This window comes from Antechinus flavipes, chromosome 1 (genome assembly GCF_016432865.1).
Source record: "Antechinus flavipes isolate AdamAnt ecotype Samford, QLD, Australia chromosome 1, AdamAnt_v2, whole genome shotgun sequence".
NCBI lineage: Eukaryota > Metazoa > Chordata > Mammalia > Dasyuromorphia > Dasyuridae > Antechinus > Antechinus flavipes.
In genome coordinates, this window is record NC_067398.1 from 296,305,367 (window position 1) to 296,332,749 (window position 27,383).

General features: G+C 35.2%; 1 protein-coding gene and 1 long non-coding RNA gene across 2 annotated transcripts in view; one reads left to right on the top strand and one right to left on the bottom strand.

Moving 5' to 3' along the window:
• SNX29 (sorting nexin 29) overlaps positions 1–27,383 on the top strand; it is a 692,162-nt gene extending 664,779 nt beyond the window's left edge. Inside the window, exon 21 of the mRNA XM_051962973.1 lies at positions 19,701–27,383. Within this exon, the coding sequence (XP_051818933.1) occupies positions 19,701–19,830 (130 nt within the window). The 3' untranslated portion in view covers positions 19,831–27,383. The remainder of the gene's footprint in view (positions 1–19,700) is intronic.
• Positions 243–19,776, bottom strand: LOC127539032 (uncharacterized). Its single transcript, XR_007947810.1, has 3 exons — positions 19,679–19,776; positions 13,443–13,487; positions 243–3,931 (listed from the first exon to the last, which is right to left on the bottom strand). It is a non-coding gene; the product is annotated as an uncharacterized LOC127539032 (long non-coding RNA).

Sequence of the window (27,383 nt, forward strand, 5' to 3'; positions counted from 1 at the left end):
AAGAGAAAAAAAAAATCATCATCTCTAACAACATGCATAAGAGCAAGAGACTGTATCATCTAGCACTCTGGACCTTAGTCACTATGACCTCTAAACAGGGCTTTATACAATTAGGAACATGACACTTTTCAAAAGGGGAGCCAGAAATGTGATTCTCTGTTGATTACTTTTTGGCACTAACACTGCAAAACCAAAGAATTCTGACCACTGGCTGATAGAAAGTATTGGGAGAGAAAAGGAGGCAGCTTGATTTGATTGACGTAGAATTCGCTTGTCAGAGAACCTGAGGTGAAACCCCAGTCCTTTTACCTTGACCTGTCTCTTCCCTAGGCTTCTAGGATACCTTCTAAGATTGAAAATGGACACTTTTGCATTTGGCATTTAAAGCCTTTGATGGACTTAGACCTTGTCTGTCTTTCCAGCTTTGTTTCACATTATGCACATTTATGTACACTGTAGTCCAGCTAAAGTGGTTTTCTTACTGTTCTTCATGTTCAGTATCCTATCTCCTATCTTCATGAATTTGCACTGCCTATCTACTATGTGTGGAATATACTGCTTTCTCAATTTTCACCTCTTAAAATGCCTAGTTTCCTTCAAGTCACACTTTTAAATGAAACCTTTCCTGATTTCCTTACCTATTAATAACTTCCATCCATTGAAAGTCATTTTCTATCCTTTACTAAATCACTTCGTCTCTGGGCTTTGCTTCTGACTCTGACTTTACCACCAGGTCTCATTTATCTTCTCTTGAACATCTCTTTCTAACTGTTTTCTCTCACTAGAAAGGTCTTGCCCAACTCTTAATTTTAAGAAAGGGTCTAAGACTGCCACTTCGTTCCTGTCTTGGCTCCATATCAGACTCAGCAGTGTGACCATGCTTTCAGTCCCTACTTTTCAGCTCCTTTTTATGTATTATCTTTTCCTATTAAAATCAGATGAGTTCTGATTCTGATTCATTCTGATTCTTATTGGGGGGGAGAGGAGTAAGAAGCTAGGAGAGAGCATTGGATTCAAATTTCAGCTCCTCTACTTCATGATCTACATGACCTAAAGCAAGTCCATGAGCAACTCATAAAGTAACACTACCTTTCTTTTTGCTTGTTTCTGTATCCCCAGGGCTTAGTATGAGCCTTGCACATGGTAGGTGCTTAATAACTGCTTATTTTTGACATAAGCATTTCATTTTCTAGAATTTGTTTCTTGATATAAGAAACTTTTTTTTAATGTTGTGTTTCCTGAACCTAGCACAGTTCCTAGAATTTACTTGGCACTTTATAAATGCTTATTGATTATTGATCGACTGAGTTGTTAGGAGGTGGTGTAATTTGTCTAAAAGCTTTCGCAAAGAAGTAGCTGGGAAATACCTACAATATTACAAGATTCTCTGAACAAATTTGATTATGAAGAAGTTTAACCCTTGTATGTAGAGGGCTGAAATTATTTAGTCAATGTACTGAGGTCAGGACTGCTGAGCGCTTGAGGCTAATTACCAATTGGACAATACTGTATGGGCATATGCTTGGGAAATGGCCCTTCCCACTATTCTGTGCTGGCTCAATGATTGGTGTATACAGAGAATTGTAGGAGGGACGAGGGGGTAGAGTAAAACTAGCCAGGGTCACTCTTGGTGGTATGCCAAGAAGACGGTCACAAGATTCTGCTTTCATCCTGTTCAATCCTGCATCTAAAGACTGAGAATAAAGATGAAGGACTTGTGGTTTTATCTGTCCTCAGAAAATTCCTCCAAAGCTCCCCAACCTGAGTTAATTTGCTACTGAACTTCCAAAATGTCACTGACATAGTTCATACGCCCTTAAGGAATATGCATATGGCAGGTAATGAGAGATTTTAATTGAAGTGGTTTAGAGTGAGTTAAGTGGTATATCTCCATCAACCATTCAGGATTGCTAACATTTGTAATTATCAGCATCTCTCTTAAAGTGATCTTTATATAATAATTAATAGGTGAAATTCATTACACCATTAAAGACTGTCTTGAGTATTAACAGGGCAATGTTTCCTGGAATAAGTTTAATTATGGGTACTTTCTTGAAAAATCAAACCAGAAGACAACTTATTTACTTTTCTACTTATTAAATTCAACACTATGGCCCAGAGAATCTCTCAATTAGTAGTGCTGTGTCTTTCCCTTTGTACTATTAAATTAAGAAGACTGAAATCACATGATTTCATCTGGACAGATGTCATAGTGGAAGAGAAAAAATACTGGCTTTGGATTCAGAAGACCTGAATTCATATGAGAACATTCAATAAATTTGTTTGCCTTGTGCCCTAATCACTCTGGACAACAAACACACTTGCATTTTGTTTACTTTGTTGTTGTTTCTTTTTACTTGGAAATGATAAAACACTGGGGATTCAATGGTCAGAATTCTGGGATATGTACATAATAGGAAAAAAATAGTACACTTGGAGTCAAGAGCAACTTGGGTTTAAATCCTGATTTATGTTTACTAGAACTATCTGGGCAAGTCTTTATTTACTCATTCATAACATGTGGCTATTAATGTTGTACTGTTTATTTCATGGAATTGTAGTGAAGAAAGTATATATTGTATATGTTATGGAAATTTGAGTTATCATTATAGTATTTCTCTTATGTTTTATAGAACTCAAATAATTATTAATAAGAGAGGACCTAATGGATGGGTCTAACATAGTTAACCTCTCCCTCCTACATTCCCAGTGCTTGGAACAATACATTCATTATTTATATGAAATACTTAATAAAGATTTTCTGAATGAACAAATCCTTTCTAGCTTTAGAGATACAGATGGAGTTAGATGAGCTAGATAAAGAGATAAAGATAGGTAGTTATCTTTGTTCTGCATCCAATCACCATTTACCATCTTACATTTACTTTTATTGTAGATATGTACTTTTTATTACATACTTAATAAGAATCTTTCTGTGTTTTATCTTCCTCTGTAAATGGAAAGCTTTTTTAGGGTAGAAGCTTTCTGGATTTATTTTGGATGTTCTTTTAAGTGTCCAGTTCACGGGACTACATAGTTATTGCTCAAAAAAAAGTGGATAAATTGATTGTAACTATATTCTGAATGAGTAATTGATTCTTTAAGATCATTTAACTTTCCACAATTTTATAACTTCTAATTACTATTGCAACAAAGTAGAACGGATTGTGACAGCCACATTTTGATCACCAAGGTCCAGAACCTAACTTGTTGATGCCCCTCTACTGATTTCTTATTCTTGCCACATCTCCTTATTCTCTTTTCTTCCCCACTAAACTTGCAGGGAAATGTGATGGCTTTTATGTCATTTCTTTTTTTTTTTCTTTTTCTTTTCCTCAGTTAAATGTAAAATAACTTTTTTTTTGGTTATAAATGTATATATATATGTTTTTTAACCTATTTCCTTGTGAATCATGTTGTTCTCAGGAAAACTCATCTTTCTGAGTTCAAATCTGGCCTCAGACACTTACTGGCTATATGATCTGAGAATAAAAGGGAAAGACCTCAACAGAAAAATAAAGAAACAGAAGAAAAAGGAACAAAGCATGTATTTATCTTGCATCTCCAAAATCTTTTACCTCATTTCTTAAACTGTTTCCTGTCAGCAACATATAAATCTTTCTTTGTTAATCTTGTGTTTTACCATAAAATATTTTATGGGGAAATACAGAGTTAAAATTATAAATAATAGGGACCGTTTATAAGGCTTTAAAATTACATTTGTCCCTTCATATAAATGTCAAGGAAAGAGACAAATATTGTAAATCTTAATGTTTAATAGATTCTTTTTTTAAAAAATAATATACAAAGATAGTTTTCAACATTCAGTTGACAAGTTTGTAAAACTTAATGTACCAATTTTTTCTCCAAGCAAGGAAAAATTTGAACTCATTCAGTCTCTTAAGTGCACATTTTCATATTCATCATGTTGCTAAAAAAAAAAAAAAAAAAAAAAAAAACATGATCAGAGCGGGAAAAGAAGGTGTGTGGGTCAGAAACCATTTAATAAAAAAGAAAAGACTGGAGAGATCTCTAGAAGCAAAGCAAAGTTTATTATACGTTCTCCGGAGAATCTGGTGTCCCATCCATTTAGCAGACAATCTAAGGGAAGAAGCACCATAGTTTGCAGGGTCAACGCTTTTAATCCCTAAAGCAAATTCCCCCTCCCACCACTGATCCTCATTCTTATTGGCTGAGGATCTTACATTCTAAACGGGACTACCCAAGAAATTGAACTTGACCAATAAGTACATAGTTGCCCATATTTGGTTGAAATAGGGAGGATAACAAGAAGGGGGCTTTAGTATGCCCTTAGTGGGATAACAGGGAGGAGACACTTTAAGTATGCCCTTGACTTAATGCTTAAAGTCCTTCAGGCCTACTCAAACTTTGAAATAGATGAAGAAGTCTTATTCGATTTTCACAACTGTCTTGAAAGATTTTACCTTATCTCGTTCAGAAGGAAACATGAGAAAGAAAGAAAAAACCCACAAGTAAACAAACACCAGCACCAAAAAGAAAAAAAAAAATGAAAATAGTATATTTTGATCCACATTCAGTGTCCATAGTTTTCTGTCTGGATGTCGATGGTTCTTTCCATCACAAGTTTATTGGAATTGGCCTGACTCACCTCATTGTTGAAAAGAGCAAAGTCCATCATAGTTGAACATCTTATAATCTTCTTACAGTATGTAATGTTTTCCTGATTCTACTCACTTTGCTTAGTATCAGTATATGTTAAGTCTTTCTAGGCTTTTCTAAAATCAGCCTGCTCATCATTTCTTTTAGAACAATAATATTCCATTACATTCATATATAATAACTTATTCAACCATTCGCCAACTGAAGGACATCCAATTTCCAGTTCCTTGCCACTACAAAAAAAGAATGTGTTTCTATAGCAGTGGGTGTGGGAGCCTCAGGCTCAATACTTTCTTCAGTGAGTCCTGTACCATACTTTTCAAGTCTTTGCAAGTTAGTTAACTTGTATTTACTTTTTAACTACTTAGAAATTTTTCTTTATTTTGTAGATGGCAGAGATCATTTCATTATCTAACCTTTAAAAATGTCTTCTTTCAGAAGAGACCTATTTTTACCAATCTGGCAATCACCTTTCATTTTTCTGAAGTTGTCTGAAAGTACTCTTTTGACCTTGACCCGATTGATTTTCTGAATACAAATTCCCTAGCCAAGTATGATAGCAAGTTTGGCCTTTATGGAAAAGTTGACTTTCTTTTTTTTTTTTTTTTTTTTTTTTTGGCTAGTTGGCCTAAACTATCATGTACTATCCGCCTTCAGATTCCATAGCTCTAATGAATTTCATACCAAATTCCTCTTAAAGCCCAAAGTTGAGATTACTGTTTCTCTCTGTTTCAGATATCCCTTCCACACACTAGAGGAGTGCTTCATTAGAATTCTCTTTTAAATGTTGTAACAGGGAGGAAAAAACACTTAATGTATAGTAGTAAATCATAGAATATTAATCCCATCAATAAGGGGAGTGGTGTGACCTCCCAGAGAGAAGAGGCAGAGACAATAGAAGACATAAAGGTCATATAGATTTCGAGGAATCTTGGAATCTAACAAGATTGGATTTCAGAAGCCAAGAGTTCAGTAGTACTTTTTATAGCATTTCAACAAATTACAATCCAGACTGTTTGTAAGAACTTTCAGTAAAACACATTACCTCCTAAGTGGCCGTCCATTCTACTTTAAAGTAGCCCCTTCCACTTTTGAATAGCTCTATTAGGACATTTTTCTTTATCTCAAACCCAGATTTCCTTCTCTTTATCTTCCTTTTTCTGCCTTCTGAAGCCAAGTGAAAAAATCTAATCCTTCTTCCTCATGAGAATTTCAGTTATTAAAAAAAAGAGCCAAATTCCCACAAAAAATCCAATGTGCATGTTCGGTTCTGCTTGGCTTTCTTCTCTTATACCAAACCTGTCATTAAGTTCTCTTATGCATCTAAGGATTTCTTCCTTTATACTTCAGCAATAACATCCTTATGGAAGTGAGAATCAGGTCAAGTTAAATTCCACTTGTCATTTCCACCATCTTCTGAAGGTTGAATTTATTCATTCCTTTTACCTTCTCGCTCATCCTTGTTATTATTCAGTCTTTTAGACATGTCTGACTTCATGACCCCATTTAGGGTTTTCTTGGCAAAGATACAGGAGTGGCTTATCATTTCCTTCCTCAGCTCATTTTACAAATGAAGAAACTGAGGCAAATAAGGTTAAGTGATTTGCCCGGGATCATACAGCCAGTAAGTGTCTGAGGCCAGATATGAACTCAGAAAGATGAGTTTTCCCAACACTAGTCCCAGCACTCTGTGCCTCTTTGCTGTCCTTTCATTTATCCTTCTATTTCTAAAAGTTTTAATTTCTTCTGGTTAGAAGATAATTCTTAAAACCAGTAGTGTAAAAAACTAATATGTTGAGATCTAGAAAGTTTTGAATCTAGACCAAGCCTCTTAATACATTCAGAAAAAACATGTATTCACATTGTATATATAGATATACTTATAGAGCTTTACTTATAATTTTTCTAAAATTTTCTAAAAAGGTAGTTAGACATAGGCAAAATTGGTGAAATAGAGTAACTATGTCTTGTAAGCTCTTCCATCCTGTCATCTGTGCCCCTTCTAATTTTTTCCCTTTCCCACAAACACAACTTTCATATTGCCTTTGTCATGCTGGCAAAGGTACCCTTTATTTGATGCTTCCCCTTATAATTTGCTCTAACTCTATCAGACATATCTCAGTGCCTCTGACAGAACTAATCTCACTAATTATGATTAGATTAATTAATGTCTGGTAATTGCTCAGTGTGTTGACCCTCTCAGAATCTAACTATTTTTTTAACAGGATCCATATGTGTGTAAAATTAAAAAAATAATAGCAACTATGGCAGGACCAGTGAAGGGGTGGAGAGAATTTTTTGAACTGCTGACCTTTTGGTCCCAAATCACACAAATAGATTCTGCCTATTTCACTCTGTGTCTAGCCATTGTTGTCTGTCTATATGATTGTGTGGCACTTAAGTATCTGGGCATTCCCCTATAACTAGACTACTACTGTTTTTGAAAAATAGGTTGTGTGTGTGTGTGTGCATGCACATGGACTATATCCCAGCAACTTGGTTTAAACTTTACTGATGAGCTTAGCAAAAGAAGAATATATTTCTTATCTCCAGACCCATATGAGAAAATGGGGCTTCATCAGAATGCCTCAGATTTAGTGGCACTCTTTTGCTCATATGCTGATCCCTATTTTTGTTGAGTAGGAAACTTCTCTGCCTTTGTAATAACCTCAGCTTTACTAAGGTCAGTGTTGTTTCAGGAATGCTGGTGGGGATGATGGGAGTAGGGACTGGGGAGGAGGAACAGAGTAATCTATGGAATAAAGCTTCCTTGCTGTCACAGGAGACAATCTGGAACAGTAGAAAGAACACTGAATTTGAAAGTTGAAAGATCAAAAATTGAATTCTAATTCAGCCACTGTATATCAGCTATGTAATAACATTGGACAAGATACATAGCCTCAGTAAACTGGGGCTAAGAATTATGCCATTACTAACCTCATAGGATTGTTCAGAGCATCAAATGAGAAAATATAAATAACTCTGTAACTACAAAAAAATTAAGTCAACATTTAACAATTAAGTCAACCAAACAATTGTTTGGTTGTAGATTTTAAAAGAATGGTTCTTAGGTATGGCTAAAATTGTTGAAATGAGAGAAGAAATATTAGAGAATTGTATTTTGAACTTTGAACCTATCATAAATAAAACCAGTATTTTATCATAGACTGAAATTCTATTTCCTCAATTTGTTAAGGAAACATACTTGCCTCATCTCAAAAATATGGGTGTTATAGGTAATAGAATGTGGTCTGTGTTGTCAGATATAAAATAAATTTCTGCGTTGGTTGGCTTTGTTAAATTGAAATGTTAATGTTATCATTAGGTGAAGGACTGTGGAATAAAAACAAAAAGGCTATAAAAATGAACATTTTCAAGTTTATCTCCTAAATATCTCCATTAGATCTCTCTCCTTTCATCCTTTTTCTTTTTTTTCCCCTTTTGTTCTTTGTAATTTTTCCGCTATTTATACTTGTGTATCTAAACTAAATTACTCATGTTGGGTTATAGCATGGTTACTTTATTAATAATATTTTATTTTTCCTAATTACATATAAAGATAGCTTTCAACATTAATTTTTTTGTAAGATTTATGTTCCAGATTTTTCTCCCTTCCCTTTCCCCAGGGCAGCAAGCAATCTGATATAGGTTATACATGTGCAATCATATTATACAAATTTTCATATTAGTCATGTTATGAAAGAAGAAAGAACAAAAGAGAAAACCTTGGGGAAGGGGGGGAAAGGGTGAAAATAGTATGCTCTGACCTGCATTCAGACTTCTATCTCTGGGTGTGGATAACATTTTCTATCATGAGTCTTGGAATTGTCTTGGATCAGTCCATTGCTGTATATATGCCATTCACTTTAAGATACGCAGCATTTATTGGAAAAAAAGTAGTTAATAATTTCTTTTGGACAAGGGGTTTTAATTTTTTTGTGACAGACCTTTTTAGCACGCTGGTAAAGCCTCTGAATTTCTTAGAATAGCTTTTAAAAAAACCCTCATAATTTTAAGTTACAGTTCTAAGTTAGTGAAAAATAAAGATTTTTTTTTTTTACACCATCCAGTTTCATCGAGCTCCTAAAATCTATTCAGAAGCCCCTTGAGGGGTTGTGAATCCTACATTAAGAATTTTTGCTTTATAATTTAGAATGATGCTCAAAAAGTTATCAAACTGTGCATACCCTTTGATCCAGCATTGTTTCTACTGGGCTTATACCCCAAAGAGATACTAAAGAAGGGAAAGGGACCTATATGTGCCAAAATGTTTGTGGCAGTCCTGTTTGTAGTGGCTAGAAGGTGGAAAATGAATGGATGCCCATCAATTGGAGAATGTTTGAATAAATTGTGGTATATGAACGTTATGGAATATTATTGTTCTATAAGAAATGACCAGCAGGATGAATACAGAGAGGACTGGCAAGACTTACATGAACTGATGCCAAGTGAAATGAACAGAACCAGGAAATCATTATATACCTCAACAATGATACTGTATGAGGATGTATTCTAATGGAAGTGGATTTCTTCAACAAAGAGATCTAACTCAGTTTCAATTGATCAAGGATGGACAGAAGCAACTACACCCAAAGAAAGAACACTGGGAAATGAATATAAACTGATGGCATTTTTGTTTTTCTTCCCAGGTTATTTATACCTTCTGAATCCAATTCTCCCTGTGCAACAAGAGAACTGTTTGGTTCTGCTCACATATATTGTATCTAGGATATACTGTAACCTATTTAACATGTATAAGACTGCTTGCCATCTGGGGGAGGGGGTGGAGAGAGGGAGGGGAAAAATCAGAACAGAAGTGAGTGCAAGGGATATTGCTGTAAAAAATTACCCTGGCATGGGTTCTGTCAATAAAAAGTTATTAAAAAAAAAAAAAAGAATTCTTGCTTTAAATACTAAGATTAATAGGAAAAACACACACACACACACAATATTTTATATGAGTCTAAAGCTAAATTATGGAGGACCTTTATTAGTATGCTAAGGAGTTCAGATTTTATTCAAATCTTCTTCAGGTTGAAGTTACCATAGATATTCTACATAGATTACTAATTTACAAATAATTTAAGTACAATAAAATACAATTAAGACTAAAATAGACTAAAGATCATTTAATTTCCCTTCAGTAATTCAGAAGCCACCTAAAAATCCTTGCTATGGTTCATGGTCATTATTATTATAAATATCAATTATCATTTTATTGGTGGAATACAAGTAAATAGATTGCCAAATTACATACAATTTATTGGTGCTGTGATTTGGTTTTTTTTTTTTTTTTTGGTTGTTTGTTTGTTTGTTTTTGTTTTTGTTTTTGTTTTAGCAGTAATACAGAAGAAACAAGAATAATGACTCCTATCCTGGGTCTAAGGTAATCCTGTTTGTTGTCAACACTGAACCTCTCTTAATAGACAGCAGGATTTTGAAGCAAATTATCATTTCAAATATCTTTAATAAACAACTGAGACAGGTTATAAGTCCAGTGGAAACTCTGCTTGTCACAGTGTTAAACAATCAGTATAAAGTCTTGGCAGGTTATGGAAGGCAAGGATGTGTTAAACTTCTGAACCTCAAATACTCAATGAGACAGATTAGAACAATCTGACATATGAGTTGTTCTAAATAGGAGAGCCATTAAGGCACTCCAATATTTCTTTCCAGTTTCCGTGTTGCTGTTTTCTTCCCCACTGGCTATTAACCTTTGATGGGTGGCTGTAGAATATTGCTGTGTTCTCTCTGTGTGTATTTATGAAATGACCCATGAAACTCCAAAGTGGCACTAAAGATAAATATTTCCAAAGGCAACAGCCCTTTGTGGAATAAAACTTTTTAAAAAGCCATTGTAGAAACTATTAAAAAGATTACTGATTAGCCTGGGGAGGTAGGCATTACTAAGGTCACCAAAAAAAAAAAAAAAAAAAAAAAGGCTCTGAGCAAAACACCCAGCTAAGTTGTTTTTTGTTTTTGTTTTTGTTAATGTTTTTACTTGTGGCCAGCCCCAAAACACACTTCATATAATAACCAGCTGTGAACAGGCCTCCTGCCCAAATTTTATGTTGTTTGGCTAGCCTTACTCTCTGAAATTCAGTTCTAGGAAAAACAAAATAGGATATTAGGATTTAGAGCTTCAGGGAAGCTTAGAAATCCTGGTCTATTCACATCATTTTGTATATGAGGAAACAGAGACTCAAAGAGCTAGTGACTCTTTATGAAGTGAATTTCCAGGTATTCCCCAACCTCATTATGAGCCATTAGTTTCAATCTTCATGTCAAAATGAAGACTTCTGCCTGTGAAGAAAAGGAACCAAAGTACCACTACTGGGACTGTGATCCCAAAGAGATCATAAGAGGGAAAAGGACCCATGTACAAAAATGTTTGTGGCAGTCCTTTTTGTAGTGGCAAGAAACTGGAAATTGAGTGGATGCCCATCAATTGGGAAATGGCTGAATAAGTTATGGTATATGAATGTTATGGAATATTATTATTCCATAAGAAATGATGAGCAGGCTGATTTCAGAAAAGCCTGGAAAGACTTACATGAACTGATGCTGAGTGAAGCGACCAGAAGCAAGAAACATTATCCACAATAACAACAAGATTATGTGATGATCAACTATGATGGACTTAGCTCTTCTCAGCATTGTGGTGATCCAAAGCAATTCCAATAGAATTGTGATAGAAAATGCCATCTGCATCCAGAGAGAGAGAACTATAGAGATTAAGTGTAGATCAAAGCATACCATTTTCACTTTTCTTTACTGTGTTTTTTTTCCCTTGTGGTTTTTCCTTTTATTTTTTCTCTCCCAACATGACTTCATATGGAAATATGTTAAATATATATATATATATATATATATATATATATATGTATGTATGTATAATCTTAAAAAAAAGAAAAAAAGAAAGAAAAGGAGGTGAATCCCAGACAAAAATAAGTCCTCCTCTGTGGGGAGCCCCTGAGAACTTCATCTCTCCTCAATTATCATTAAGGGTCACAAAATTATAATAGTCACCATATCATATATAGGTGCTCTAATTCTTCATAGGACAAGTGCTCAAAGAGCAATGAAATCATTATACTTCTCACTCTCTCTAGCTCTCTCCACTTAAGTGGCTACCACCCAAGTTCACACCTTCCTCAACTATTCCCTAGACTTTCATCGGCTTCTTGAATGGCCTCTGCCTTCAACCTTCCTGTTCTCCAGTTCTTCATCCTCATGGCTGGTCAAATTAATATCCTGAAAGCAAAAATATTAAACTGGCAGCAGCAAGCTGCAAAACTCCTGAGTATAGCTGGAACCAAATTAGAATGAATAAAAAACCAAAATAAATAAAAAATACAAAATAGATAATGCTAATTTGTGATTTGCTAAGTCAGTTTGTCATTAGCAGGAATCTGTTTTTACTTAAATGTGACACCAGTGCCTTACCCTAAAGCACAGGGCTGACCATAGCCATCATGTCCTACCTCATAGAACTTGAGAGACCTTAATGAGAATAAAATACAAATTTCTCTGATTAGTATTTAAAGCTCTTTACCATCTGGCTCCAGTCTACCTTTCCAGCAGATTACACATGACTCCTCTTCACAAACCTTATACTTAAGGCCATCATACAAGCCCATTTGCTGTCCTTCATATATAGCATTCCATCTCTGTGTCTTTTTGTACAAGCTGTCATCCAAACCTGGAATATACCCTCTTTCTCCTGCCTTTTGATATTAATGACTTTTTTCAAAATTTAACTCAAGTACTATTTCTTGGGGATCCTTTTCTAATTCTCTAATTTCCTAATTTCCTCTTATTTCCCAAATAAGTTATTAGTTCTTTGCAAGCAAGAATTATTGCATTTTTGACCATGTATTCCCAGCACCTAGCACATACTAAGCACTTAATGTTTGTTGAACATAAAGCCTTTCCTGATTCCGCTTCCTGATAGCTAGCACCTTTTCATACTTCTTTATTTTGTATTCAGTCTAAATAGACTTTTATGAGTAATGTTTTCCCCTAATATAAGCTCCTTGGGAATAAGGATTGGTTTCACTGTATGTGAGTGTGTGTGTGTGTGTGTGTGTGTGCATGCACACACACACGTGCACATTGGCCAACCAATTAATACATTCATAGCATGCTCAATAGTAAGCAATTAATGCATTTTTTGTTGTCTGACTAATAGAATACCACACCTGCTGTTCCAGAGGCTTTCCAATTACTGCTAAGCCCTATATAAGGTCTGTTTTTTCTCTAAAAAGACTCAATTCAGGATTTCTTTTTGCCTTTCACTTGCCAAAATATTTGACTTGTGAGAAGTATTTATAAACATGTGGAATTGAGTCAGTGATGGAAGTTATAGGGTTTTGTGCAAGTCTTTTCTACAGAAGAGAAATCATATTTCAATGAAGGAAAATAATAAGTCCATATGATAAAACAGTAGCCCTAAAGTAAGAAAACTGTCTTCTGTTGAATGGAAAATTGACTATCTCTCAAATCCCAGTTCATAAGTGAACTGGAAAGCAAACTTCTTTTCTTGAGTAGTCTCACCGTCAGGCAATTTAGATCATTTGGATCAATTTCACATACATGCCAATGACAGGAGGTAAGGACCCAAAGCTTATTAAAAAGAACAATTACTTCAAATGCTCTCTGCAGTTACCACTCAGACAGACATTGACACTGTGAGACCCTAGTGGTTGCAAGGAGGAGAAAAAGATCAATAAAACTGAATAGATTTCTGAAAAGTATGCAGGGCCAAGTAATGCAAGAATGCTTACAGACTGAGCACTGACCTGATAGAAACAAAGAATTGATCGCCACAGCTTGCTTCATTCAACCTATGGCAAGAGAAAAGAAAAGGACATAAAAGAGTGACATTTGAATAGGCTCTTGGGGAGCATGGATGCTAAGGATGCTCCCAGAAACTACTTGCCAGACAAGCTTTTGTAAGAAATTCCAAAGAGAATGGGAGACTAAGTTCAAGATGCATACCAAAGAAGTAAGAAACATCTTGGGCATCTCTAACCAATCAATAAACATTTACTTAGGACCAGATATTGTACTTTAATATTGCAACTCCCACAGATTCAGGGATCTAGGAGTTAAGTGCAGCAGGTGGACAAATTCTTGACATTTAGGGGATACATTCAAGAAGTTGTATTAGAAAAAAGATTTTTTCCCCACTACCAGTTTTTGGTTCAGAAGATAATAGCCAAAACCAACAAGCCAAGAATTATCCTTACCTTAGACCTTGCTGTTTGTTTGGATCCTCTGGAACCTATTTTTACAGTAGGAACTTATTTATCAGTAGCCTACTGTATACCATGCACTGTGCTAGGTACTGACAATAAATACAAAGAATGAATTACTTGGGACTTTATCTTAAGGACAATTTTTTTGTGAGTGAAACCAGCCAAATAGGCACTATCCTTTGGCACAACTATTTGCTAGACAGAGTTTATATTCAACCTTCCTCTACACATTTCCCAACATCATCACTCCCTCATATAAAGCACTTGGTGTTTTCTTATTACTCTAGTTTCTCCTCTTAGAGAAAAAATGATCAGAAACTCATTCCTACTCTAGAATTTGGGATTTAAAGTAGTATGAATTTCAGTTATTTACATATTCAGGGAAATCAGTGCTCCACAAAAAGGAGAGATGAAAGGCATCTTGAATTAGGATCATAAAATTTGGGTTCTAGTCTTGATTATTTGGTTAACTTGCATTTCCTTTAAGAAGTTATAACTAAAATCTTAATGTTCTTGTTTATAAAATGTGTGTGTGTGGGGGGGGGAAGGTAGGCAACATGATTTTTAAGATTCTGTGACCCTTTGAGTCAGTGGTAGTGGGATTTTCTGACCTAAATGGAGGTATGTTTTCAGATGGAACCTATGGGATGGGACTCAGACCATACCACTCTGGGAATCTTGCATAATTGCAAGATCAAGCCTGAGCCAGAAAGACTGATTTTTAGCAGTACTGCCACTCTCATTGGCGAGAAAAAGGATGGACATTTACCCTCTGGGATTTTTACATGGCAAACATTTAATTTCTCTTTCCCCCTTCCTTCCCATGTTCCTCTCCATCCAGCAACAGTGTTAACTCCAATCAGAGCTTGAAGCTCATTGGAGGTAGATTTGTAGAAACAGAAAACACACCTTGTGGGGATTATGCCACTATTGATAACTATTCCCTTTTTATGAAGCAGAAAGCCATGCTATCAGGACAAAATGCAGAGCTGATATTTAAATGAAACACCAATGCTTGAGACTTTTTATCATTTAACCTTGTTAATCAGTCTATCTCCTCCAAAGGGGTTTGGACTACAAAACTGTTTTTAAGAAAATACCGAAGAAGCCTCAGAAATCAGCTCTGAGAGCACTGGCACACAACCATGATTAGGAGCTTTTTTTTGGTGGCCTGATTTGTATTGATAAAGTGAACTACAAAATGACATTGTCATTTTAAAGTCTCACTGGTGCATAGTAGCAGCACAGCTGTGTCTAACAAGGATTGTGAAGGATAAGAATTTCATACAGAGGACATACATGCTCTACTTAAATATGGAAGAGTTAGTGCTGTATTGAGGCCTTTAGCGAACCTTAGCTAAAAATCAATATCTCTTATTTAAAGCTGTCATTTTAAATGAGGCTCTACTCTGCAATAACTACTCTGCAAAAAGAACCACATAGCCACCAAACTCCGCAATGCCTCCAGCAAAGCATTTTCTTTACTGCTAATATTTTAAGTGTATAAATGCTGAGTTTAGAATGATGTTGTCAACATGTTTCCTCACTTTCCTACCTTTGGTTTTAGAAGTAGAAGCAGCCATAATTATTTCAGTGTTTTAGAGCTAATGGTGACTACAGGCAAAAACCCCTACTAAATTTGCTTTCTTTTGAAAGCAGCCTCTTAGAAGAGACAAGCATCCAGGTTTTATTTGGATTTTAACTGTAGCACAGCCCTAGTGGAGACCAAAAGCCTGGCCACTGAAATATCCCTTCGTTGTTATATATTCAGAGCCCAGAAGGCAAGCTGTTCTCATAGAATAATAAAATGTTAACACCTAATAACCTAATTCAAAAAGCTCATCTTCTCCAAGCTCTTAATTTCATTGATGGTTGGGTTTGTGAGAGTAGGAACCTAAGGATAGAATTCCTAATCACTTTTCCTTACATCCTGAAAAAAAAAATCCTGAACATAGGAAACCCTATATAATAAACTGGATTTGAGGGCGAAAATAATTATTGAATTTAAATTCCCCAGATTTCACCTGGTAATAAAGATATAATTTCCTTCAAGACCAAAGAATAGGAATAGACCTTTAGAAAGTTACAGTCTGGGTATTAATAGTTATGGTCTTCTGAGGACAATCCAGGGACTTGTAGTGCCTTTTCTCTTCCCCTATTTCCCTTGTCCCACACATTATTCCTTTTGTTGTCATTCAGACTTTTCAGAGCTGAATATCACTGTCTATCACATTTCCTTGGCAAAGATACTGAAATGGTTTGCCATTTCCTTCTCCTGATCATTTTATAGATGAGGAAACTGAAGTAGACAGGGTTAAGTGACATGCCCAGGCTTATATAGCTAGTATCTATCTGTGGCAGATTTGAACTTAGAGCACCTGAATTGAAATCAAGAAAACCTATATTATTTCACTTAGCTGCCCTTACATTATTGTAAATTGCTATTTTAGATCCAGTGTCATTTTGCCTTTTGCAATTCCAAATCCTCTCTCTCCAATATCTCTGCTTCCAAAAAACCTTTACCCTGGGATATTGGGATGCAGTGGTATTGATTCTAGGATTTGCAGCAGTCTTCTTCAGGAAAGGCTCCTGACACTTGGGTCAGGTATGTATAACTTAGAAAACAAATATCAAAGGGTATAATTTTAAAACTTACATTCATCAATTAGTGAATACTTACCACAAGAGTCTTGTATTGCAAGTATCTGCTCAATGAAAGGAACACAAAAACAAGAACAGTCTAGAACCTAGGGCAATGGTCTGGAAGATTCTGTTGCTTCCAAAGCCCTTGGGCTTACCTGCCTGTTAGTGGCAATTGGTAGACAATTACTATTGGTAATGGCAAAAATGACAGGTGCCTTATACCACAGGAGTTGCATCCTTTCAATGATAACTGCAAAGGTTTTTCTTGAAGCAATTCCTGTGGCTCTTAAACTTGGACTCAGGGTCTTGGGCTTCTTCTATTATAGTGAGAGGAAAGGTGCTAGTAAGAGTGGCTACTTCCTCTCCTTCTAGGAGACCATATTTCTTTAGCAGGAATGGTTTTTTCTGTCAACCTATAATAATACTTAAAATAAATTATTAATACTAATTTAGCATTTTCACGATTTACAAAGCATTTTTTCTTGAACAGATTCTGTGAGTTGGTAGTACAGATGAAGACCCTGAGACTTAGGTTAAATAATTTTTCCCTAATAGCAGGTACCATATGTTTAAGAGAATAGTTTTGAACTCGGGTCTTATGACCTGAAGGACAGCAGTGTAAACATTGACTGTTCATCTGAAGAGTTGTGCATAAATTAGATTTAAGAAATTATATCACATTAATTCAAACAAGCTGGGAGAGCTAGCAGGGTTTTGAAGTAGCCACAAGTCAACTACAGGGACTTTCATCTCCTAGATAATCAGGAGTCTGAGTCCAGGAAGATTGAAGGAACTTCTGCTGATAAAGGATACCAGGCCCAGCTGTGCTGTGGAGACACGGCATTGAGCAAGAAAGAACTAGCATACCTAGGAAGTACAGAAGCAGTGGGGGCAGTGAGCTGTGGGCATTTGCAGGAAAGTAGAGCTTTAGTTTGCTGTTTCAAGTCAGGGAGGAAAGCTGAAGTGAAGTAAGAGGCAGCGTCTCCTTCACCCTAAGATTAGAGATGGTTACACCTAATAAGTTCTCATTAAAAAACAAAAATGAGGAGGCAAAAGGGAAAGAACCCAACCATAATAAGTTACTATGGGAATAGGGAAGACTGGGATTCATTTCAGAGGAAGACATTGAAGTAAAACAAACAAACAAAAACTTCTCCTTCTCTAAAGAAGAATGTTCATTGGCTACTTCCTCAAAAATAATTTATAGAACTCTTAAAAAATCAAATGAGAGAGATTGAGGAAAAAACAAATAAACAAAAAAATTAATAAAATAAGAACATTATGAAAGGAAAGTCAACTAACTAGAAAAGGAGGAAAGAAGGAAGAAAATAATTCTTCAAAAATTAGAATTGGGTGAGAGGAAGCCAGTGAAGCTATGAGAGATCAAGAAATAATGAAACAAAATATGAAGAACAAAAAAGTAGGAAAATGTGAAATATAAGGAAAACAGCAAATCTAGAAAACAGATAAGGAGAAATATAAGAATAATTGGATCACCTGAAAGCTATGGCCAAATAAAGAATATTGATACAATAATCCAAGAAATAATTAAAGAAAATTGCCCTAAAGTGGTAGGACAAGAGAGAAAAATAGAAATAGAAAAAAAATCCACTCATCACCACCTCAAAGGAATCCTACCAGGAAAACACATAGCAACATTATTGCTAAATTTCAACTCCCCCAGATCAAAGAAAAAATTTTACAAGAAACAATCAAACCCAATTCAAATATGCTGGAGTTACAATTAGAATTGAATAGGATTTATCAGCAGGTACAGTTAAAAATTACAGGCCCAGGAATATGATATCAAAATCAAAAAAAAAAAAAAAAAAAAACTAGCCTGCTGCCAAAAATATCCAGCAAAATTAAGCATAATATTGAACAGAAAAAAAAAATGGACATTCAGTGAACTCACAGATATTCAGGATTATCTCAAACCTGAATTTAATAGAAAATTTAACACTAAGAACCAAAAATCAAAGACTAATTTCAAGGAACTCAACAAGAACAATCTGTTTATGTTTTATATGTAGAAATGTAAATCATATGTCTAAAATTGACAATAATTGGGGGTTCATAAGAAAGATTAGGTAAAGCTGAATAAGAACTGACTCTCAAAAGCAAAACTATTTAGGAAAAGGTAAAAATAGTAATTATGCTATGTGAATTAAGTATAAAGGAAAAACTGACCATAGAAGCCTTAGATGTGGGAGAAGAACTGGTAGTTTTAAAACCTATTCACATTGGGAATGGGTTAAATTGTGAAACATTTATGCACACGCACACACTACTAAAGTAGAAAAGTTAGCAAGGATAGGAAATAAGAGATATATACAAACACATTAACAAGGATAAGAAGTAGAATTTATTAGGAAAAAATAGAGCAAGTAAATATAAAGCTAAAGTTTCAATCAAGAGCCATATTAATATTATTTTAAATGCTGTCTATGTATAAGTAAAGCATATGTATGTATATGTCTTTGGATGCATGTAGGTGTATGTATGTGTGTGAATATGGGTCTCTGCATCACAAGTCTATTGGAATTGGCGGAGATCACCATCACAATCAAAGAGCCAAGTCGATCACAGTTGATCGTCATATCTTCTTGTTACTATATACAATGTTCTTTTGGTTCTACTCACTTCACTTAGCATCAGTTCCTCTAAGTCTCTCCAGGGATTGTATATATTTTCTTGAAACTCTATTTGTACAAAGCTTGTTTTACAAATAAAATAATGTGCTTCACAAATACCTTGAAGTACTTTAGATAAAGGTTAAGGTATAGTTGGACTGGTAAATAGACAGTATGGAACAGTGAAGAAAGGATTAGGCTTATTCTGAAGTGACTTGAATCTGAATTCTGGTACACTCTTCTGTCTGTGAAATATTACCAGCAAGGAGTCTTACCTTTCTGAGAATGTTTTGTCATTTATAAATGGGAACCATACTTCAATTGTGTACTTCCTAAGGTTTTTGTGAGGAAATTGTTTTTGAAAATCTTTAAAGAACTATTCAGATTGCTATCATTGTCTTGGTATCTGGTTTTAGGTTATAACATATTTCTATATCAGGCAGTCAGAGTCTTGGTATATGAAGACCTGGAATGAATGACTAATTCTCTGTAAATACATACCCATTCTCTTTCTGTCTTGCAGTGACATTACACCTCCTGGAGAACAAGTGAGCAAAAACAATCGGACCAGAGTGGCTTCACGTTTCCCTAAGTTATCCCGGAATCATCCAAGAGAGCCCCGCAACGTGGAACCACAGAGTGGTGACCTCTGATCCTTTTGTAGGCTTCCAGATGCTGGTGCTGTGTACTTTTCAAACTGGCCCAGTGCTTCTGACCTGTCTGAGGCAGCTGGCTCCTTAGCCTCAGAGGAAAAATCAGTCATGCTACATTAATCCTGGAAAAAGGACACCATCCACACAGTGATTTCTCACTCTAATTAAATAGGTCACCCAGAAGGCAGCACGTGCTCATTGTCCTAAAGAAAAAGGTTCCTCACCTGGAGATGCAGTAGCATTGTAACTGATTTCCCCTTGACTGCTGCCTATTTGCATTCAAATTTTCCCAGCTGTGCCTGTCCCAGGCAGTCTGAAATTCACTGCCCTTGGCCTCTTGCAGGAGACACATAATGCAGCAGGTGGAAAGTGCAGGGAGCACCAGGTCAAGAGACCAGATGCTTTTGTTTCTGAGGTGCACAACTGAGATTTTTATCACTTTGTCAGAAAGCTATGATTGAAAACAACCTTTGACTTTTTTCCTTTGGGGAGAAATAGGATGACTGTTATTTTGTTTTTTCTATGTAACTACTACCCATAGGCTCCTTGCTATCATTTGGGGGCTCTCTGTGTATGTTAAAAATACATCAATCAGAATAGTACAAATGACCCAAATAGCTTTTTCCAGGCATCTCTTTTCTAATGGTATATCTTATGACTCCTTTGGGGAAGCGCCTAGTAAGTCCAAGATTTTGTTGGCTTTTTATTTTAAAAATAATTCCTTTGTTTTTGCCACAGATTGGGGAACAGCCCTAAATATAGGTCTTTCCCCAAATAAGATTGAACAGTTTAATAAGAAAGTTAATACCAAGGTAATCTAGCCTTGAATGGAGTTCTGAGCCTTTTGTTGGGTCCCATGACAGGTTGTCAACTCAGCTGTTACAGAATTCCTCTATAGCATTAAAACTGAAGCCTTTTGGGGCATTCTTTTGTCATTCAATATATGAGATAGGTTAGAAATGGCAAAAAGACTCGATCTTTGTAGAAAAAATATATCTTGTGCCTTAGGGTAACTCAGAGGCTGAAAAAATCAGTTAGGGGTTGAGTTCTTGGGCTTCCATACCGTACTGCTCATCTCACTGGCTATTTAGGACCTAAATATTTTTGGCCCTCATTATTCACCTTTCTCCCTTCTCCACAAAATCATGGTTTGTTTTTTTTCCCCCTCTTTTTCGAAATGTAGGTGTTTTTAGTAGATTTTCCCTTGCCATATTTTCATTTGGAGACCCTCCCTTGTTTTCCCATCATTGAAAACACATTTGGTTTAGATATCAGATTAGGGAAAGTGGTATCACCTACCTGGAACTTGGGAAAAAAAGATAAGAATTTCATATGTGGCCTCAACAGTTAGGGAAAAAGGACCAAAAACAAAGAAATGTAACCTCCATCAACCAAATATAACTTTATTTTCATGGTGCTCTGTACTTAAATGAGACAGTCTCATAATGCTATGAGTTAATATGATGCCAAAATATACAAAGAATAAATCAATACATCCTAAACAAAATCATGAGATGATCCTCCCAGTATCCTCCATAGCCATGGAGATCAGTTTTAAGCTGGAAGCTTCAGAAATTAAAGCTGGTCTAGAAGTACAGAATGGGCTGGAAAGCGGATTTGTGAAGAAAGGTCAATGAATTTGTGGATCTGAGATAGAAGACACCAACAGGAAATATCATAATCATGTAAAAATATGGGAATGGTAATTATTAAAAGACTACCACTGCCCTCAATCTGCAGACAATTTGAAATATAGTCAGTCAGTAAACTTTTATTAAGCGTTTAATATGTGTCAGGAGGCAAGATTTAGGAGAAACCTCTATCTGTTAAAAGAAGTTCTTTCTTTGTGTCACTACCAGGTATTTCCCAAGGGATAGTTAAGGCTTCTTCTGTAACTTAAAAAAAAATAAGTCACTGGGCATATTTTGATTGTTCCAGAATCCTCCATTCAAGTGATTCACACAAAGTTAAATTATAGAGAAGAAATTAAAACTTAGATTTAATTAATAGATCAAAATAACAACAACAACCCTAAAAACCCAGGTACCAATAGGTCACCTTATTGTTGGCTTTCTGGGATTTTAGAATGTGTCAAGAATAGACAGAATGTAAGGGAAGGGGGCAATGCTGGGAGATCAACAGGAGAGAGATAGACAGAGACAAGAGTGCTCAAGCCTTACCCTTAAAACAAAATATTTTAGTTCCCCACCAAATTATCTTCCCTGGCAATCAATATGCATAGTCCATCATAGCAGGAGAACCCCAAGGGCCATTTATCAGGTACATTGAATTACCAGTCATAGGAACATTTGTCCCTAGTACTCCATGGAAGATTGCTTTGAACATCTAAGGTTGAACATATCTGTAAGTTACATAAACAGAGATAGTTTAAAAGCCAAAATGACCCTGTATTTCTGTTTGATCCTGTATCTTGTTTTTAGTTTATTATATACTGGTTATTTTGAAGATTTTCTTGTTAACAGTTTGGTGGCTCTGTTCACAAACCCCACTTTGAAGTGGTAAAGAATAACATCTCAGAAAAAGCCAGGTGCCAACAGAAAGGATCATTTTAAATATCTGTGGACAGCACCCATATCTTGTTAGGTAGAGAAAATATTTTATTTCTAGTGGTTAAGATACACATAAAAATCCAAATGTTGATTGACAAGCTTTTTTTCCCCTTGTTTTTGGGGGAGTGGTTGATTTAAAATTTGCTTACAGTGTAAATCTGTGTTCATCTTCAAACGTCTCATCATAATTCTCCCCCACTAAAAAAATCTGCCCATCATCAAGGAGCCAAGGCAGACAAATGCTAAACAGGGAAAGAATTACGCACGTTGTCCATATTTTTTGAAACCACTGTTCTTTTTTAGCTTCAATCTTCACTGAGTGATTTTTTTTTTTTTTTGCTTTTCCCATATTTAGATTTTTTAAAAAAAATCATTCAGTTGATGACCCAGAGGAAAACATTAGGGTTCCAAACGGCACTTGTTCTGCCTATTAGCATCCAACTCCCTATTTCAAGATAGTGCAGAAATTCTGGAATCATCTTTAATGTACAGATCGTCTTCTGCTAATTTTAGCTCAAAGGAACACATGACACAAAAATTACAGCAACTACAGACAGCCTTAACTTTGGAATCATGTATAATTCACTGCAATTATCAATCCACTTAACACTTCAGAATTTTCTCACCCATTGCCTCATATGAGGTTCGGTGAATTGTAAGAAAATGAGGCAAATAGGAAACAAATCAATAGATTTCTTTAGAAACAGAGCTAAAATATAAGTTTATGCATACTGATCACAGACCATAAGAATGCTAATGGCATTTTTGAACCTAAGATCATAAAGCTCTGTGTCCTCTCCCTTGAACACAGTCCTAATATTAGAGTCAATAGGTTCACTCCTTCTCATATCATCTTTCTCTGATGTTGTGGTCTGTATTATAAGTAGCTGATAATGATGGATGGAAGGTAGAAAGGAAGAGAGACAGAAAGAAAAAGAGGGAGGGAAGTAGAAAGGAAGGAATGAAGGAAGGAAGAAAAAAAGGAAGAGTTTTAAAAAGTGTTGACAGTCTGGAGAATTAATATTCTTTTTGCTCTCCACTGATCCACATGATCATATCTAATCTACTAGACAGATGGATAAAATCACTCCAAGAATATTTTAAATTCTGCTTTGTCAAAATGTATAGAACATATAGGCCATTTAGAGTATCATCTCTTTCAACTCAGGGAAGAAGGTGGGAGAGAAAATAAATGCTTGTTAATTGAAAAAGAAAAAAAAAAGAAAAAAGGTTTTTTTTAAAGGACGATCTCCCATTTCAGTTCTCCCGGCCCTTCAAAAGGCAGCCATCTTTACAATTCTTTGTTCAAGTACAATAGAGATGAAAAACGATTAATTGTATAATTGTTATAGGTGGCCTTAGCCAAGCATCCAGTTGACTTTTTAAGAACAAGTTCCCTTTTGAAAAGGATGTCATCTCTGTTATTTAAGTTAGAAATATACCCAAAAGAGATAATTAAAGGTATTTCTTTGGCTCTGACTACCTTGGACTCAATAGAGAGATTATGAACTCTTCAAGATTAGTCTTCTAGTGTATTGATCTTTAATTCAAAAGAATTCAAGACTTTATGGAAAAAAATCTCAATACTATGTTGAAAAGCATATTTTATTCCTTCTCAATAAGGAAAATATGGTTTATGGGTTGTTTGATTTAGTGAAATCAGGGTCAGTTATCGTCAGTCTTATTGGGTGTTCACTTATTTGAACAAGCTATGTAGCACAGCATAACTGAACCTATGTAGCTGAAATTATTAATACTATTATCATCAATACTAACAGGCATCCTTGGCCACAGTTTCTAAGTATATCATCTATGGGGAGATGATTCTAATTGTCATTGTCAAGCACATATTTTCTGCATGAATATAAAACAAGTCTACTATTTAGGGAAACACACACATACATATAAAATAGTACCACCTTGGTCCACAATAAGATAATAAATTAGTAAAGAAAGTTATTGAAGTTACTAAGTAATTTCTATGTTATTACATAGCTTGACAATAACTAGACCAGTCAAATTTAGGTTTTTATTTACACAAAAGATTGTCAGAACATGTTGTAAACAAATTATATGGTCTTATACAATCTAATGAAAGCTGTAAATCAGGGAGAGGGAATTAATATTGGCAAGTATTTAGAAGTCATGATTATAGGAAGCGTGGCATAATTCCGTAGACTGCAACTTTATTCAAAGGAATTCTTATTCATGGCCAATTATAGCATTAGAGCAAATTTTACTTGGAGAGGGGGGCTCTGTCTCACTTCTTGTAAATTGGCCTTAGTTGGTTTACACAGGTCAAATTTGTAAATAGGCTATTATTATGACTCAGAAGGAGCCATAGTTAGTTACCTGGCCTTGGGACAAGAGTGAATACTATGGACACAGATGGATATTCACTAACAAAACTGAATGAAAAAAATTCCTTCTTGAAAAATCTCATTTCTTTACACAGATGACCATGTGCAAAGCAAAAGGGAGACCTGGGGTTAGTCACAGACCTAAAAATTCATGTATGTTACCTTTGAACTTTGGTAGGACTGGGTTCTGTCATTATCTTCAAGTTATCGATGAAAGATAAAGGCTAGTCTTAACTAATTAGGCCCAGGCTTGTCCCATGTCGCTTTTCATCCTATCACGCTTTATGTTGGGAATCAACCAATATGACTTGTTACATTCTCCTTTCCTCAGCCCTTCTGCCCTCAACTATAAATGGGACACATTTCAGAGATTGTGTAAAAGATAAAGAAATTCTTCATATAAATCAGCCATATTCTTACTCACAGTATAGCAACATTCTCCCAGATTCCTTTGCTTGATTTCTCATTGACTAACAACTTTTGGTGAATTTGCTCAGCTTTTCAGTCATTTCTTTTAGCATATTAATGGAGTTCCCTTTCTGTAATCTTTTAAAAAGTTACTGCAAACTTGAAGTCAATAGTGGAAGCCTAGAGAATGCTCCTATGAGAATAACTTTCAATCCATAGTTGAAACCCAACCCCATCCCCCACTCATTCTTGGGCAAGTATTAAGGCCTTTATTCAGTAGCAATGATTTTGGTTCCCACTTTTCAGGGAAGGGAATTTTCTGCCTCTGTATGCCATAAGACAAACTATTAATGTCATGTGACTTAGCAATTGGAATAGCTAGTCAGAAATCTGTGAAAAACCTGTGTAACTGGGTCTCACTATATGGCTTCTTAGAAAATTGACATAAGCTATCTTCTGCCAAAGCTTCTTTCATTGAATCCTAACCCACATTGAAAGTTGTTCAGCCGCCAGAGCCAAGGGGCTATCTCTTGTTTCGTTTTGAATTGTGGCATCCTCTCTTTCTCCTTATTCTCATCCCTGTGTTTACATCTTTCAGCTACCTTCATGATCTTAGACCTTTAGAACTAAAGACGCTTCCAGGAAAATAAGCATTTTCATACTCAACAAAATCCATTGTGATTAACACTTTTCAAAATATTGTATATTGTTTCATTAAACTTAACATTAAATGTTTGCTTTTCCAAATTTTGCTCTGTTCTATTTTTGCACAATTGTAGCACTGTATATTTTATCTGAACTTTCTGTGCCAAAAAAGTTCATTTTATGTTTCCATAGCATATGATTGTGATTATATCTCTAAAACAAAACATCAGTTAATGTATCAATAGGAATGAATGTGTAAAATGTAAAGCTGATGTTCTTTTTTTTTTTTTTTTTTTTTTGAAGAGTTAAAAGGAATGTGGGCTAATCGTAGTAAGTTATATTCTTCCCAATCTTATTTAAATACATGTGATTTTGGCAGTTATTTACCCTATAATAAATGCTTTATTATGGACAAATGTCAGTCTCTGACATCTCTAAATTCTGACACATGGCTTATTTTTTAATAATGCCAAAAATGGAAGTTTGGGGATTTTACCCATAAACATCCAAAAGGAACAACTTCCCAACCAATCCAATCGCTTTTAAAATCATTTTTTTTTAAAAAAGCAATAATTATATATAATAACAAATGATTGCTCTACTAGCTTGTATGAACAGTTATTGTCTGAAAAGGTTGGCTTAGTAGTCATTAAAGGTCCTGTACTTAATCTTTTTAACTGATCTAGATACTCAAGGAGAAGCACTAGAATTTTAATGTTATTTTATCATGTTTGGAAAACCACTATCTTGGTCATATCCAACCACCTTGGAGCATGTTTTGTTTTTTCATTAGTCCTACTTCCTATCTGCATGAAAAGAATGGAAAATACCATTGCTCCAGGTTCAACTTGGAAAAATTAAATTAGAGCTGGGGCAGAATTCATGAACACAAAGCACTCAGGATAATCAGGATGACATATAGTCAAAAATAACAACTTATAGAGAGGCCATCAGAGTTGCTGCCAGTTAAAGAAAAGTGAAAGCTCTTACATGCATTTCTGCAAAATAAAATGTATTCTCATTAGCTAGAATTCTTCTTGGAAAGAATTTATTCACCTATGTATCAATAATATATTAGCCATCACTGGAATTATCCCTTGAAGAGTAGATACTGCTTAACTTCTTAGACAGGCATATCAAAGAAGGTAGTCTTAAAAAACACCAATTTGAAAAAGATAAGTCCCAAGAAGTGTTGATTGTTGAGTGCAACAGGAAAGGATTATCATTGGTCTGGACCCAAACCTGCAGGCAGTTGGCCAAACCAGGGTTATCTATTGATTGGGCTCTTGTTAGTTGAATGTCATTGGTAAGAATGATCATTTTTATTCTAAGTATGTATATAAGGCATACAGATATGCATTTATGTTCTGGAATGTGTAGTATTATTTTAACTCATCTTCTGTTACGGTTTACATAATAGAATTTTTAAACAAATGTATTTAATTTTCTAAAAAGAAATTGTATTAAATATTTCTTTTGAAGTAAGCTGTGGTAATTTTGTTATAATCCAGTTGAAAATATGCCTCTTTATGATAATAAAATAAAAATAGTGACATTTTTTAAATTAGAA